Source organism: Fulmarus glacialis, unplaced genomic scaffold (genome assembly GCF_000690835.1).
Source record: "Fulmarus glacialis isolate BGI_N327 unplaced genomic scaffold, ASM69083v1 scaffold39181, whole genome shotgun sequence".
In the NCBI taxonomy this organism is placed as follows: Eukaryota; Metazoa; Chordata; class Aves; order Procellariiformes; family Procellariidae; genus Fulmarus; species Fulmarus glacialis.
The window spans coordinates 6,993-22,423 of record NW_009192832.1 but is presented as its reverse complement, the minus strand read 5'-3'; the positions used below and the strand labels follow the sequence as shown (position 1 = coordinate 22,423).

The following is a 15,431-nucleotide window of genomic DNA, read 5'->3' as shown; positions in this document are numbered from 1 at the left end:
CCGGTCCCGGCTCCTGGCCTAGGGGAAGCGGTGTTGGAGGCCGGGCCCTGTGCTGGTCGCCCGCCCGCGTTGCTATGAGAGACGCGCCGGCCCCGCGGGAGCGGCCCCGGGGCTGTGGGGAAGGCTCGTCCCGGAGAACCGAGGCCTCCCCTCCGGGAAGCCTCGGGGTGGGGCGGGAGCTGGCCTTCGTGGGGTCTTCCTTTTTGTGACTGCCTGCTGGAGTGGCTGGGGGGGGGGTGGGAAAAAAAATATAGTGGCTGCTCGTGTAGTTTGATGCTGGGAACTGTCAAGACGTGAATGTTTGGAGTCTGTAGTGGAAAATAGGCGGTTTGGGGTTTTTTGAGAGGGAAATTGGAGAGGAGAGCCCTAGTAGACACTTTGTACTCTGCGGAAAAAAACCCAACTTTGGTAGCTGTCTGGGGTTTTTTTATTGCTTTTGAAGAAATTAAAACACATTTGGCTCTGTTGAAGAAGGCTTTCTTCATGTTGCACTCCTGGGTCTGTTTCTGTAGCTGGTAGCTGCTGTACTTCTGGTGTTGGCATTTGTACTGCTGAGCAGTAACCTTTAGAGCTTAGAGCTGTAGGCTAAGCTCTAAGCTAAACTTTAAAGCTCTACTAAACTTGGAAGAGTTTTTTATAAATGTTTGCTTGTGACCTGAAAGCATCTTGCAAACAATAGTGAAGTTTGATGCAACTCTATGTAGGAAGGTAGGTGATGTCTTGGCTATGTATGGCTCCTCATACATATGAGGAGATTTGTATGCCCCAAAAGATAGTATGATGTTCAGTTCTGCTAAACGTTTTCTGATATCTTCATGACTGTCACTCAACAGTGCATTTAAATTTTTTTTTTTTTTTTAAAGCTTTCCATCAATGCTTTTGACTATAACTGTCACTTGGATCTGATAAAGCTGCTGCGCCAGGAGGGAGAGTTGGTAAAGCTCAGAAGAGCTCGTCAGAAGATGAGTGAACTCTTCCCACTTACCGAAGGTACAGCATCCTCTGTGTAAAATACCATTGTTTCAGTAGTGAAATAATGCGTTTGTGCCAGGCTTCAACAACATTGTTCTAGTCCAGAGAAACCTAAAAGAACAAATTTGGGACTTTTTAAACTCTGAATGCTGCTGGTGTTAATGGCCAGCATTGAGCTTGGCCTCGGGCAGATGCAGAGTCGCGAGCCTGTTGCAGGAATTCAAGTTCTTGCAACTGTGCTGTCCTGCCCTGTCCTCTGCAGAGGCTGCTGCAGTAGAGTGGAGCTGGTGTGGGGGAGTGTTTGTGTGTGCCCAGCTACTCCAGTCTCTGGTCTGTCCGTCTGTTAGCTGCGGGGGTTGCTGCCAAGATGTGACCTGCTGTACCCCAGGGACAGGCGTATGTTTGATTATGCTGCCTTTGCTGTAGGGCTGGTAACATACAGCTGTGGGATGGCAGCACTGAAACGGCTCCAGTCACTTAGTCAGTGAATGTGACTCAGAACCCAGACAAACTCCTACGAAAAGTTAAATTTTGCAGGCAAGCAGCAAAAAACACGATGTTGGTGGAAGTTGCAGGTAGCCCTTGAAGTGGGTGTTTCTTTTTTATTCATAACACAGAGGCAATGTCAGTATTGCAGAGGCTGTTCTGCCACTGTGATTGGCAAGGGAAGGTTTCCTTCTACGCATGTGAAAACTTGCAGCCTCTAAAGCCATTTACTGTTTCTTGTAAAAGCGTGAGGAAAGGTGTACCTCGGGATGCCTCTTTGGTTACTGGTGCATACTGATCCTCTGCCCACGGTACTGATAAGTTGCTGCTTGCAACTTCTGCTCTCTTTAAATAGAAGTGCTTGCTTAGTACTAATTTGAAAAGGTCTCTACCAAACTTTTCTTTTAGATTAATTGTGAGTAGTTGTGGAGGCTAAAATTGCTCTCTTCTCCCCATTAGCCCTCTCCCCATTTTTAAGTCTGTTACTAAAACTCTCATTAAAAATTCAACAAATGGATTTAAACTATTCTTTCTGAATGTTGGTGATGTATTCTAAACTTCTTCCTTTCAGAAATTTGGCTGGACTGGTTGAAGGATGAGATAAAAATGGCTTCTGAAAGCTCTGAGCGAGAGAAGGTTTATGAGCTGTTTGAGAGAGCTGTGAAAGACTACATCTGTAAGTTGTTAATATATGCTGTAAAATGTATTGTGTTGCATTCAGATTACGGCTTTCTTTTACTAGGAAAGTTTCTTCCTTCTGTAATAATGCAGAAATTGGATCAAAAATATTAGTGTGAAGTGAGCCTCAGTTTTTCTGAAGCATTGGAGTTAAAGGTCATTCAAAGGCAATGCTTTAAGTACTATTGCGGTCTTTAAGATCTTCTAAACGAATGTTGTAAAAAGTTTTAAATGCGTATTTCACACTCCTCTAATCTCTAAAAGCAGCAGGTATTGCGCTCACTTAGGGAATGCTTTCTCTGTTACCCGTTATGGGTTCTTCAGCTCTTTCTTTGAGGAAAGTGAATGCTTTTAAAAGGCTCATTTCTACTCCTGTCTTCTGTGCTGGTTAGCACTGTCTTTGCTGCCATTTCCACTATGTGTCAGCTCTTTCAGAACATAGTTACTGTCTGTGAGACAGCGTTTTGAAACCCTGCAAAGTAGGTAACCCTAGCCATGCTGTGGTACCAGGCTCTGATCATCCTCATTAAAAGTGAGGGAGGTACGTGGTGTCTTGTCTCTCCATTTCTCAGGAGCTGCCTGCAGCCATAGCTTAAAACTTTTATCTTAAAGCACTGAGTAACTGCGTGCTTTTTGGGTATTGTGGTGAGGTGCTGAAAACATGAAACCTGAAGAAGCAGAGGGGGCTTGGTAGCATTGAGGCGAATCCCTTGCAGAAGCTATATACAAAATGTCACATTACAGCACTGGCATAGCTAGCCTCACAGTGTTGGTGATCGTTCAGGAAGAAGGATTGGAGAGATGAAGACCTGAGAGGGAGTATCCTCTGGATCTGCTGGATGGATTGCACTTGGGGTTTGGAAAGACTTCTTCTGGAGCCTGAGATGTGGAGTCTAATATCCATTTGTTGGATAGTCTCTGCTGGGGGTCCCTGAACGAGAGCATAGAATAAAATATTTTAATTTTTCTTTACTACGTTGGATGGTAAAGAAGATTGTCGTGTGTTGGTCTATTTGTGGGTGTTTGGGAAGCAGAGAGATGCCTTTTTTATTTTTGAGGGGATTAGGTCATCCGTTTCTCATAACTTTGTTTAGGTCCTGAAATTTGGTTGGAATATGCCCAGTATTCAATTGGTGGCATTGGTCAGGAGGGAGGAATTGAGAAAGTTCGTTCAATATTTGAGAGAGCATTAACTGCGGTTGGACTGCATGTGACAAAAGGAACAGCTTTGTGGGAAGCATACCGCGAGTTTGAGAATGCCATTCTGGAAACGGCACAGGTAAGGCCAGTCTCGTGGGCTCTTGTAAGAAACAAGTTGTAGTGTGGTTTCTAAAGTCATCTTGTGCTGCCCCCTCATCAGTCTCTTCTGAGAAAAGAGACTGTAATGTCACACAGCTGTTTCTTTTCAGCTGTAGAAACCTTTTCCCTTTGGTCTGGGAAAAACATTCTGTGTATTTAGTTGATATAGTAATGGATTTGTGTTTAAATAAGATCATAAAATCTCATATCCAGAAGCGAAGTTTCACTCTGCTCCTTTAGCTTGAACTGACAAGAATAGCTTTAAATTGAGTAGCTTCATTATGAAACAATGTTCTTGCCAGAGAATATTTTTACACATAGTCAATCATGTTTGTTTTTCTAGACTGTTTTGTACTTCAGCTTTTAACTCATTCATTATTTCACCCTTTTTGTGAATTTTGGATGATAGTATATTATCCCTGGAACATACTGTTTGACATCTGCAAAAGATACCTCTACGAGATGGCCAGAATGTGGGTATTTCTATTTTTTTGTCATTTACTACATAAGATATGGAAGTTAAGATGTCCCTGCTCATGGCGGGGGTGGGCTTGGAACTAGATGATCTTTAAGTGTCCCTTCCAACCCAAACCGTTCTATGAAAGGCGCTCTAACAAAGGCGTAATGGGAGAACACCCTTTCACTCACAAACAGAAAGAAAGCTGCAAGTTTTAGATCATCTGTGCACACACCAGGGATTTATTGAAAAACTATTTGGCAGCCCAGTGGGTTTGTGAAATGGCATGATCACATGCGGCTTACTTTTTTCAGGTTATCATTTCCCTATGCATGTGTCAGCTTTCAGTGAGGAATGCTTTTCACATTCATCCAGCTTCTGAGTCTAGCAGTTTCCAAGTTTTAGCTTTCACAGCAGTGACCTGAAATGCAAGTTGGCTGCGTCTGTTCTTCAAGGATCATGTAGTCATTTGGAGCCCAGACCCCCAAACCATAAACAATACCCCATCATGTTCATCAGCTCAGGCTTGAGGGAACTGATTAAATTTCAATCCTTTTGTTTGTAGCCAGCTCCTGGCAGCATTCCATCGCCTGAGCAGCAGCAGATGCTCTGCAGCCAGCTTGAGAAGATCCACACGCTGTTCAGGCGCCAGCTGGGGATCCCGCTGTTAGGTGAGAGCCGGTGCACTTGGAGAGATGGCACGAATAAGCTGTGTTACGGCGATCTAGGCGTTAGTCATGATTATTCGTTTGGTAGAGCCACACAAACTGCAGCTGTAGTATTTTTGAATTTTTTAATCAATGACATTTGGCTGTCTTTAGGGCCTCTTGAATGATGCGCAGATCCCTTTTGTTCAGAAATATTCTTACTCATTGAAACTTGGTTTATCTGTTTCTTCAGTACATAGTTTGAGGCTAGTTAAAGTGCAAGTGATGACCACAAAACATGACAATTAGGAGCTAGGAATTCAGCTGTGATGATCACTACATAAGAACCTTGGTTGGTAGGGATAGTACATGCTGACAGCTGGATTGTTAGAATTCTGCCATATCTGCTTCATTCTTTAAACTCCTTGAGTCCCTTTTCGTGTGGCTTTGCTTATGGGAGAAAGTTAAGCACAGTTCTCTGACTTCTTCATTTGCATATTGAAAGAATTTGCGCTGGTCTCTTTTCTTTAAAGCCTTGGGAAAATCTTGCCACCTTGGTTTCCTAAATCAAAATTAGTAGCTTTAATATAACTTGTCCTGAGTTTGTGTTGTAGTGCACTGTGTAAGATGAAGCATCTGAACCCTATAAGCATGCGGTAATGTGACAGTTAAGATTCAAAAGTATAAACAGAAATACAAATGTGTTACAATCATATATAGGTTGATTGTTGATTTAGTCCAATAAGTTATTGATGGGGTTTCATGTCCGTTTTAATAGATATGGAGGCTTCATATGCTGAATATGAGGAATGGTCAGAAGATCCAATACCAGAAACAATAATAAAGAATTACAAAAAAGCTCTACAGCAATTGGAGAAGTGTAAACCATATGAAGAGGCACTGGTAATGCTGTTACTTATAGCTTGCTTTAAAACGAAGAGTTAATTGCTTTGGGTTTGGGTTTTTTTTTCCCAAATTTTATTATTTTTCTAGTCACAGAGATAAAGCAGCAGTGTATTGCTAGGTGACTCTTCCAGCTCTGAGCAATGTGAGACAAGAAGCCTCACAACTGGGAATACTGGAAACTATGGAATCTATTGACTGTGTCAGGCTACCCTAAGGTGCACATGAGTACTCTGGCTGTTTCTTCCAGCATTGACGAGCATGCTGTGCTAAGAGGAATAAAAAGTAGGGATCCGAATGGCTTCAGAACCAGGGTGGTATTTGGAGAGATGTGAAAATCAAAAGCTGTTGATATTTAGAGGCTAAGCTCTTGTGTGAAATTGTGCATGAGACCTACTCTGAGTAACAGTTGAACTGTTTGAATCATGCTTTCTTCAGAAGATTTTAATTTTTTGTATGTCTGTTTGTTTTATAGCTGGGTGCTGAAACACCAAAGCTAGCAGAATATCAAGCTTACATTGATTTTGAAATGAAAGCAGGTGATCCAGCTCGCATTCAGTTGATCTATGAGAGGGCTTTGGCTGAGAACTGCCTTGTGCCAGATCTTTGGGCACGCTACAATCAGTATTTGGTAAGGAAAAAAACTAGATGTTTGCGGTTTTATTGTCCTGGTTATTTTTTAATCTTGGTGGCTGATAAACGAACGACCAGTAAGTTCTACCTCAGTCCTGTCCCTTAGTCTTTAAATTCTTCAGAAACTGATTTCCACCTCACCTCTTGTTTCTTCCTGTTTTCAGTGGTGGTGTTTATTGATGAAGTGAATATTTGTCACTTTTTCCTCCAGTTGTGTGTTTTCTCTGCAGAATTAAACTGGGTGTGGGTATCGAGGCTTGTGCTATCTGGCAAAGAGTTGACTAGATGTCACCAGCTGTAAGCTGTGCTGTAAGCCCCGGCGTTGTCTGGTAGCTAGTCATCCAGAGGCATTGCTTCTGAGGATGTCCCTCCTTTTCTTCTAGGTTTTGTAGGCATAGCAGTTCAGTGCTGTCTGAATCACTGGGGAGCCTGCCTGTCCTTCAGGAGACACAGATAAATTAATGACAGTACTTGTTTGAGAGCTGCCAGTGCTCTCCTGAATATTTTACAGTGGAGAACAGAGACCTAATTTACCAACAAGCCAAAGCAAACCCAGATGTTTAGTCTACGTTTACATGTGGGCTAGTTAGTGCACTTTGAAAATCATACTGAACTTGAGAGGCGGGGTTTTCATGTGGACAGAAGGTCGGTCTATTAAGAGATCGGTGTAACTAGGTACAGGAGGCTTATCTAGGCTAAATTGCTCTGACATGTCTTTGTCTTACCAGCTTGAGACAGCAGGTTCTGGGTGGAACAGCGCCTGCCTCCCTTGAGTAGGCTGTGTGTGCACCCTCTTTCTTGTATCCTTTCCTCCCCTCTTCTAAACACACTAAGAACAGTTAGGTATTTTCTGCCAATGAGATAAATATAATAAAGGCACCGAGTAAATACCCAACTGGCTTGGTTAGAAGCAGACAGTTAGGTATTGCAGACTGAGTATGGCATGTAGTTCTTGTTTATGTTGCTCCTGAGCATATCCTTTCTGTTTTGAAGGTGTTTACTGGGGTTTTAGGACTACAGAATTTAAAATGCCCATCTTTTCTTAGCTTTTCAAATATAAAATGGAAGTACTGTTTTAAGGTGTTGGCTCTTTATAAGCTGGTACGTCTTGGGCTCTCTGGCCAACAGGAACTGAAAACTTTGCTGTATGATTATTTCAGGACCGGCAGCTGAAAGTGAAAGAGTTGGTCTTGTCCGCTCATGACCGTGCTGTTAGGAACTGTCCCTGGACGGTTGGACTGTGGATTCGATACCTTTTGGCGATGGAGAGGCATAGAGTTGATCACAGCATTATTTCTGGTAAAGAAAGACCATCTCAGCAAGACTTCTTTACACTACAGAACTGCTGTCTGCACTCTGAATAACGTGTGACAAATGGTGACCTGTAGGACGCTGTAGGATTTGTTTTCATCCTGCTGCAACAGTCTTAAAGCTGAGGAAATGTGCAGTAGCATCCTTCTAGGGCAAAGCTGCTTTTGTTGAGCAGGTTCAATTCTGAGTGAGCAATTTGCTTCAACTTTGCATGAACGTTACTGAATTAAACTGGCTTTTACATTTGCTTCCTAAACCAATTTAGCATATGTAGGATTTCTTGTATTTTCCTGTCTTCCTAGAATGTAAGGTGTATATACTTCTTTGTGCTAGACACTGTAGCTTGCTAATTTTGTCGATATTTGAAAAGTAAATATGTTTGTGTGGGTGTGTTTTCCCCGTTTCTTTCAGAAATGTTTGAAAAAGCTCTGAATGCAGGTTTTATTCAAGCAACGGACTATGTAGAAATCTGGCAGGCGTATCTTGATTACCTGAGAAGAAGGGTGGATTTTACACAAGGTATATATATGTGTGAATAAATTATTTAAACTGTTTTCTATGTACTTCTCCGAAACAGTGGTATTACTTTTTTAAAACTTTAACAGTAATTTTGTATCTTTCACAGAAATTACTTTCTGGCCAGTTAGTGTCTATAAAATATATGAACTTAGTTGGTTTAAAGCAGCTCCTTGCGGACAGAATAGATTGTGCTATTGCAAAAATGCCCTGCCTTATATTTTAGGTACTTGATGGTTTCTTTATTATGCATGTAGTGAGTTTTACTGAAGTCATAAACTTTGGCTTCCCCCCCGCCCCCGATAAAATCATTGTGGGTGTTAGGGAAGAGGTTTTAGTGGATGGGAGATGAAAATGAAATTATTATTTTAAGGCCATTCTTTCTTTTTTTCTAAAGACTCGAGTAAAGAACTAGAAGAGCTGCGGTCTGCATTTGCACGTGCTGTGGAGTATTTGAAACAAGAAGTAGAAGAGCGTAAGTTAAATCATCCAATATATTGTTTTCTCTTGTTCAAAATAATTTTTATAAGACTAGTTCTCCACACAATATTTAACTTGTCTTCCAGTGTCTCAAACATTTTAAGAAAGCTACAGATAAACATTTCATCTAGAATGTAGAACTTGTTTAATAAACACTATTTCCAAGAGCCATTCACAAACAAGACTTATTTTTATTCCCAGGGTTCAGTGAAAGTGGAGATCCATCCTGCACCATCATGCAGAACTGGGCAAGAGTTGAGGTGATGTTTGTCTGCTGTATTGAAATTGCTAGACTAGAGGAAATTGATCGTTTTAACATTCCAACCACAGAATGCAATCCTCTTGTACTTTGATGTTTTGTCTGGGTAACTTCAATGAGTAGATCCTTCTTCTTCCACTCCTGTGTCTGGACTGGTCAAGCACATAGTGTAGCTTCAGGCTTGAAGCACGATATCCCAGGAGAGAAAGAGCATTCTCATTGAGAAAGTTGTCATGACTGTTAACTTGTTAATACTGCTGTGACTGCAGTATGGTACAGAGGTCTGTGAGTAACTTGGTTAGCGGGCTAGCCACAGTGGCTTGGAACTGAACACTAAGTCTGTAAACTGCCTTGAATCCTGCCTAATTTAGTGCTGCCTACACTAACTAGTTTCAAACTAGTACAGGTATCCATGTGCTGGTGCCGTCACTGCCTGTGAGTGGATGCTTTATTTTCCTTCCTTTGCCACAGGCTCATACGAATCAGGATTAGTCATGTTACTTCTGTGCTATAATTTCTGTGTATAATGCATGGAATGGCTTGCCAAAGTCCCGATGTTGTAATCCTCCTGAACAATGTGAGCCTGAATCTGAATTAATTACTTTCACTTTCTGTCCACTTAGTGGAGGGAGAAAGAAGGTACATCCAGGTGTGATTCAGCTTATGCTAAAACAGTTCTAATAAGTCAGCTGTCTAGCGTACTCATGTACCGCTACAGTTAGATCAGGTGAATCCCACTTGGGTGTCTTAATCCATTTCCCCTCTTCCCCTGCTCCCTTTCCTAAGCACTTCTCCCTGCTCCATTTCCTAAGCAGTTTTCTTAGACTGAGAACTGGCTTTGTGTTTAAGTGCTCTATTAGGTACATTCATGAGTGATGACAAAAGGAAAAATTCAGAAGCAACTATCTAATTTTTTTTATAATGACCAAAATGAAATGTATGTGGGAGCCAGAAACCAAGATTGATGTAACAGGTGGGCAGGGAAGTGTTATTCAGCAGTAGGATTGCATTATGTGTTTGCTTTGATCGCTCTAAGGAGCAAATGTACCTTAATGGGTCTGTGTGCATCATCTGTGGTGTTTTCTTGTTTTGGGGCGTCGGGGGAAGACAGGGGGGTAATGGTGTTGTACAAATAATCCTAAATTATATCAAGTACTTTGGATGCTATGTTTCAGGCCCGCCTATGTAACAACATGCAGAAAGCCAGAGAACTCTGGGACAACATTATGACTAAAGGAAATGCCAAATATGCTAACATGTGGCTGGAGTATTATAACCTAGAAAGGTAAGAGCTTGGCTGGTTGAAAGAGTTAATTTTGGTTTCCTCATCAGTGAGACAAGACTTAGATGCTTAGCATGGGTATACTTCATATGGGTTTATAATATGCTTTTGAGGTTCTTACAGCAGCTCTGCAGCGTATTTCAGAAGTATTACAGCAACAGTGTGTAGTGTGAGTTCGCTGGGGAAGGAGGGAAAACATTTGCATAGAATGTAGTTAACTGTCCTGTCTTGTAATCTTGTTGTGGAGGGTTGGCTCCTTACTGCTATGGTTTCCCTACTGCAGAGCTCATGGTGACACTCAGCACTGCAGGAAGGCCTTGCATCGAGCTGTGCAGTGCACAAGTGACTATCCAGAGCACGTCTGTGAGGTGCTGCTCACGCTGGAGAGAATAGAAGGTAACTAACTGCACGTCGTCTCGTTTTACCCAGTCTAGTTAGTGTACAATGACACAGAGTGACTTTTGATCTAGTGTTTTGTGTTCTGGTGAAGGCTTATTTTCTTTTCACTATTGTAGTATACACAAGCAGCTCTTTTTTTCTTTTTTTGTTCTTTTCTGGCCTGACTTGGAGTCTGCTGAAATTACTGGGTTTTTCCATGCCTTCTTGGAGTGTCATATTATAAATGAGAGGTTTCTGCCCTGCTTGGGTTTTGTTTTCTTTTTCTTTAAAGGCTACTCATTATGTTTAAAATTTTCATGTATAGTGGTTAATACTAAGAGCAAGTTCCATGAACTCATTGACTCTTATTTTTCCAGAATTGAATTTTCAAATTATGGGAAAGCTAAATACGAGGCTTTTTTTTATCCTTCAGGAACATTGGAAGACTGGGATGCAGCTGTCCAAAAAACAGAAAACAGATTAGCTCGAGTTAATGAACAAAGAGCAAAGGTCAGAATTTTCTGTGAACTACCTAAGCAGTTTATAGGAAATACCTATATTAAGGTCGTGCTTGTCTGAAGGTCAGATTTCTAATGTTGGTTCCCATAGATAAGCCTGAATTGTCTTAAAGCCTCAGAACTATTGATTTTAGTTTAAAACTATCGTTAATGTCTTTTGATGTTTTTTATCTTTCACCTTTTGACTCTTGGATTGGGTACAAGAGTAACATGCACTCCAGGAAAGCTATAAGAGCAAACAATTGAGATGTGCTTTAAATGATGATCCTATTAGCACTGTGTTTCATGGAGCTTAAGAAAAAACCCTCCAGGTTCAGCACTCTAGAAAATAGCATGTAAGAATGCTCTCTAATCTGCAGTCACTAGAAAAAAGTCTTCCATATTTGTAGGCTGCTGAGAAAGAAGCTGCTCTGGCAAAGCAAGAAGAGGAGAAAGCTGAACAACGAAAGCAGGCTCGGGCAGAAAAGAAAGCTTCCAAAAAGGCTAAAAAAACCAGGACTGGAGACAAGCGCAAAGCAGATGACGATGATGAGGGTGAATGGGGACAAGAAGAAGAAGGTAAAAAAACCTTGAAAAACAAAAAACTTAAAGCTTCAGACCTCTGGGAACAGGGTTATCGGTTGCCTCCCTTCAGCTAGAGGCAGGTGAGGGAGTGCCATTGCTGGTGTCTTCAGAGCTGCTGTCTATTCAGGGTCTCTTTCTCGTAGGAGATCTTTGTGGTAGTGAAATGAAAGCAAGACTAAACGGTTTTTGATCAACACAAGTATATGTTTATAAGAACTTCTATAGGGTTTTTATTTTTTTCTTATTTCTGAAAAATAGTGATTTTTGTTTGTTTGTTTAAAAAAAAGTCATTTTCCTGACTCGTCAAATGACACTGAGGCATGTATCTAAATTGGGTTATTCAGTATCGTAGGAGTCTCTTGGAAAGTGGTAATAGAAGATTTTAATAGATTGCTGCCCCTGGGAGTTTTGGGAGCTTTTACATTTTTGTGTTTCTTAATTTTAAAAAAAAAAAAATCCCATTAGACAAAGAGAAACTACATGAATCAGTAGTTGTAACAGACAGAAAAAGGGAGAAAATATCCCTGTTGCTTTCATCTAATACTTGCTGTCTTGGTCAAATAATCTGTTGTTACTCATTCTTAAAAACCTGAGGGAGATTTTTATTTTGTGTCTTTAAGACCTGTCATTGTATTTGTGGTTTCACATGCCATTTCCAAACTCCATAGTAGTAATGAGGACAGCTTAATTTCAATGGTGAATGAAATGGTGTAATTTTTTCTGGTAAGGCTTTCAATTTCATTAATCAGCAGAGCAGCCCAGCAAGAGACACAAGGGAGATGGTGATGGCATACTTCTTGAAGAAGACATGGAGGTAGAAACCGGGCTGTTTGGAAGAAGTGGACCTGAAAAGCCAGATCACCCAGCAAACCAAAAGGAAAAGGCATCTACCAGTCGAAAAGACATCCCCAAAGTTTTACATGACAGCAGTAAAGATAATGTCACTGTCTTTGTCAGCAACCTTTCCTACAACATGGCAGATCCTGAAGTGAAACTGAAAGAGCTCTTTGAGAGCTGTGGGGAGGTAGCGGAAATCCGTCCAGTATTCAGCAACAAGGGGACTTTCCGGGGCTACTGCTACGTAGAATTCAAGGAAGAAAAATCTGCTGTCCAAGCTCTTGGCATGGATCGTAAAGTTGTGGAGGGAAGACCAATGTTTGTTTCTCCATGTGTTGACAAGAACAAGAATCCAGACTTTAAGGTAAACTTTTATCCTTTCAAGTAATAGGTTGAACAGTGGGACTGCATAGGAAAGTTAGCAGAATATGTTGCCTCCAGAGGGCTTGCGTCTAATGAATTCATGTTGTGCTAGTTTGGAATGGTAATGTTATGTCTTAGCAGTAAAACTGTTTTCTGGGAGTTCTTGCATCTTATGTTACTCTGCCATAAACCAGGATTGACATTAGCAGATTTCTGGAAATCTTGAGTAAGCTAATCTGAGCAGCTTGTTAATGGTGTGAGGTACCCAGATTCCTGCTTGAGCATCTTGATCTGTAAAGTACTTTTTTGGTTGAGTCATACAGCTGTAGGCATTTATTACACAACCCACTGGTTCTCATGTTCTCATTAATGATCTATACTAGATATCAGTTGTATAATCAGTGGTTTTCTGCATTACGGAGTCATTGTACAGAAAAACTTAATGGTTCAGATAGTGACAACTGAACAAGAAGACATTATCAATGGCCCTTCTCATTGTGAAGGAGACATAGGTGTTTAAAAGTGTCTCAGTTCTTAGAATTACTTGCAAGTCCTTAGTGTATGCCTGTATGTTAATATGCAAATACCTTTCAAGATACTACTCATAACTTGAAGGTATCTTTGTATCATGCAAATATGAAGTACTCTGATAAGGTTTTGGGGGTGTAAGAGGTTGAAATCCTTGGAGTCTCTGACTGGTTTGGTATCTAACAGCCTCTTCATTTCTTCAGGTGTTCAGGTATAGCACTACCCTGGAGAAACATAAATTGTTTATATCTGGTTTGCCATTTTCCTGCACCAAGGAGGAGCTGGAAGATGTGTGTAAAGCACATGGGAATGTGAAAGACATTCGGCTGGTCACCAACCGAGCTGGAAAACCCAAGGTAGGCATCCTTAATGCACTCTGAATTTTAAGAAATCCTTCAAAAAGAAGCTCTTCATGAAGTTTGGATACAGAAAGTAAGCTTTATATCTTAAAAGTTGCCAACCTGGCTTTGCATTAAGACTTTTTAGAAATGGATTTATACACCCCAGTGTGCCTTTGTGCCAACAAATAAGAAGTAGGAGGGGAATAGGAATTTTTCCAAAATACTTCTTAAATTGCACAAGAAGAATGTGTAATATAAATGAGATGGAGGGGAAGATGTTTACAGCACTTTCAGTATAGTAGAAATAGGCATTAGTAAGTCTGCAAAGGATATTTGTTTTTAAAGTAACTGACTAGATAGGGTCAGTTCCTATTCCCCCCCTCCTTTTCTTCAGTTTCTTGAGGCTATTGTTCATGACACCTGCTGCAATAATAGATTTCCCAGTGAGAAATGAGCCACCTCTCTCTGACAGGGCTCATTATTTTCATCCTGGAATAAATGAGTTCTTGTTAAATAAGAGACTCTAAACTAGCTGCTGCTCTGCCAAAGTTCTGCCTGACACCTCGGCCATGTCTGCATGTTGGGCACTTCTAACAGGTGCCATCCTGGTGATGATGCACATGTATTTTTAAAATATATTTTCTAGCTCTCGGCAATATCTCAAGTATAGGTCCTGTTGCATGCATCCCTTGTTACAAGTGCTCTCTGTGTGTACCCCAAGTCTTGTGAGCCATGTTCTCAGCTTAGTTTGAGCTGGGATTCTGTCTAAACCACAAATAAATGTACTTTCAATGTTATATAAAATCTGATGTGTTTCCTGTGAAACTGGATAATCCAAAAATACAGCTTAAGGGTTTGAATGTCATTTAGAAAAATAATAATAATAGAACTGCGAGGTGTTGCTTCCCAACTAGTGTACTCGCTGTAGGAGCCTGCCGTGGCAGATGCCGGGGCGTGCCCTTTTGTGCGTTTGCTGGAAATAAGACCCCATTACTGAAGGTGCACCAGCAGCAGTTAGCAGCTGGTTACCAGTGTGGTTAGCAGCTGTTGCTTCATGAAGTCAATGCAGATTAATTTCCTGCAACGAATGCTTTTGTCACCAGTCCCTGTTCTCAGGGCAGCAACACCAATCTCTTTAGAGACGGTGCCTGTCAGTTCTGTTAGAGGTGCTTGAGATGGGTTTTACTGCTCTTAAAACCAAGGTGGCCGCATTGGCCCTATGCTACCGGACTTGGCTCCTTAGTTGCAGCTTAGTGAAGAATCACAGGAGAGTTTGTGTGGATCTTTCTGTTCTAGCTCCATAGATTGATTTATCTTTTCTTCCACTATGAATCAAAATCTGTCCAATACCAGATTCAGCCTGGATGTATAATTTACATTTAGAAGTGAAAACTTGCCACTGATGCAGTACTTCATTGTATTTACTTTACTGGGATCTTGGTTTTCTTTTTTTTTTTTTTAAATATCTCTTCCACAAATTAGGGCATTGTGAATGAGAGTCAAGAAATGCAGGTTGTAGATATGTGTAGATAAGAATTTTTTTAGCTAAAGAATACTGGGACTCTTAGCCATGTTTAGGTCTGCTTTCTGTACAGTTTTTCTTATCAGTTGGCCAAATTATTAGCAAAAACTGTCATGCAGAGAAAGAAGCACTAAAACTGATGTAGGTTACCTCTTTTCTTTATTTAGGGCCTGGCCTATGTGGAATATGAAAATGAAGCTCAGGCCTCGCAGGCAGTGCTGAAAATGGATGGCCTGACAGTTAAGGAACACGTCATCAAGGTGGCGATCAGTAACCCACCTCTCCGAAAGCTGCCAGACAAGCCTGAGGCAGGCAGAGCCTCGCAATTTGCAGTACCACGACAGGTTTATGGAGCGTAAGTATTAGTGAGGGAGACAGCTTGGCAATGCTTAAAAAGAACACACTGGGTTTCTTTATATGCTACAATGTAGGAATCTTATCTAGAATATAAGAGAAT

At 41.1% G+C, this 15,431-nt stretch overlaps 1 protein-coding gene across 1 annotated transcript in view; it reads left to right on the top strand.

The window, feature by feature from the left end:
• Positions 1 to 863: 863 nt before the first annotated feature.
• The window catches only part of SART3 (squamous cell carcinoma antigen recognized by T cells 3), a gene marked incomplete at its 5' end in the record, with an annotated part of 16,246 nt that continues 1,678 nt past the window's right edge, over positions 864 to 15,431 (top strand). Inside the window, 17 exons of the mRNA XM_009587229.1 lie at positions 864 to 990; positions 2,030 to 2,134; positions 3,231 to 3,415; positions 4,458 to 4,563; positions 5,318 to 5,442; positions 5,918 to 6,073; positions 7,236 to 7,374; positions 7,798 to 7,905; positions 8,300 to 8,377; positions 8,584 to 8,642; positions 9,817 to 9,926; positions 10,207 to 10,319; positions 10,735 to 10,811; positions 11,209 to 11,377; positions 12,133 to 12,584; positions 13,315 to 13,467; positions 15,142 to 15,329. Coding sequence (XP_009585524.1) covers positions 864 to 990; positions 2,030 to 2,134; positions 3,231 to 3,415; positions 4,458 to 4,563; positions 5,318 to 5,442; positions 5,918 to 6,073; positions 7,236 to 7,374; positions 7,798 to 7,905; positions 8,300 to 8,377; positions 8,584 to 8,642; positions 9,817 to 9,926; positions 10,207 to 10,319; positions 10,735 to 10,811; positions 11,209 to 11,377; positions 12,133 to 12,584; positions 13,315 to 13,467; positions 15,142 to 15,329 — 2,450 coding nt within the window. The remainder of the gene's footprint in view (positions 991 to 2,029; positions 2,135 to 3,230; positions 3,416 to 4,457; positions 4,564 to 5,317; positions 5,443 to 5,917; positions 6,074 to 7,235; positions 7,375 to 7,797; positions 7,906 to 8,299; positions 8,378 to 8,583; positions 8,643 to 9,816; positions 9,927 to 10,206; positions 10,320 to 10,734; positions 10,812 to 11,208; positions 11,378 to 12,132; positions 12,585 to 13,314; positions 13,468 to 15,141; positions 15,330 to 15,431) is intronic.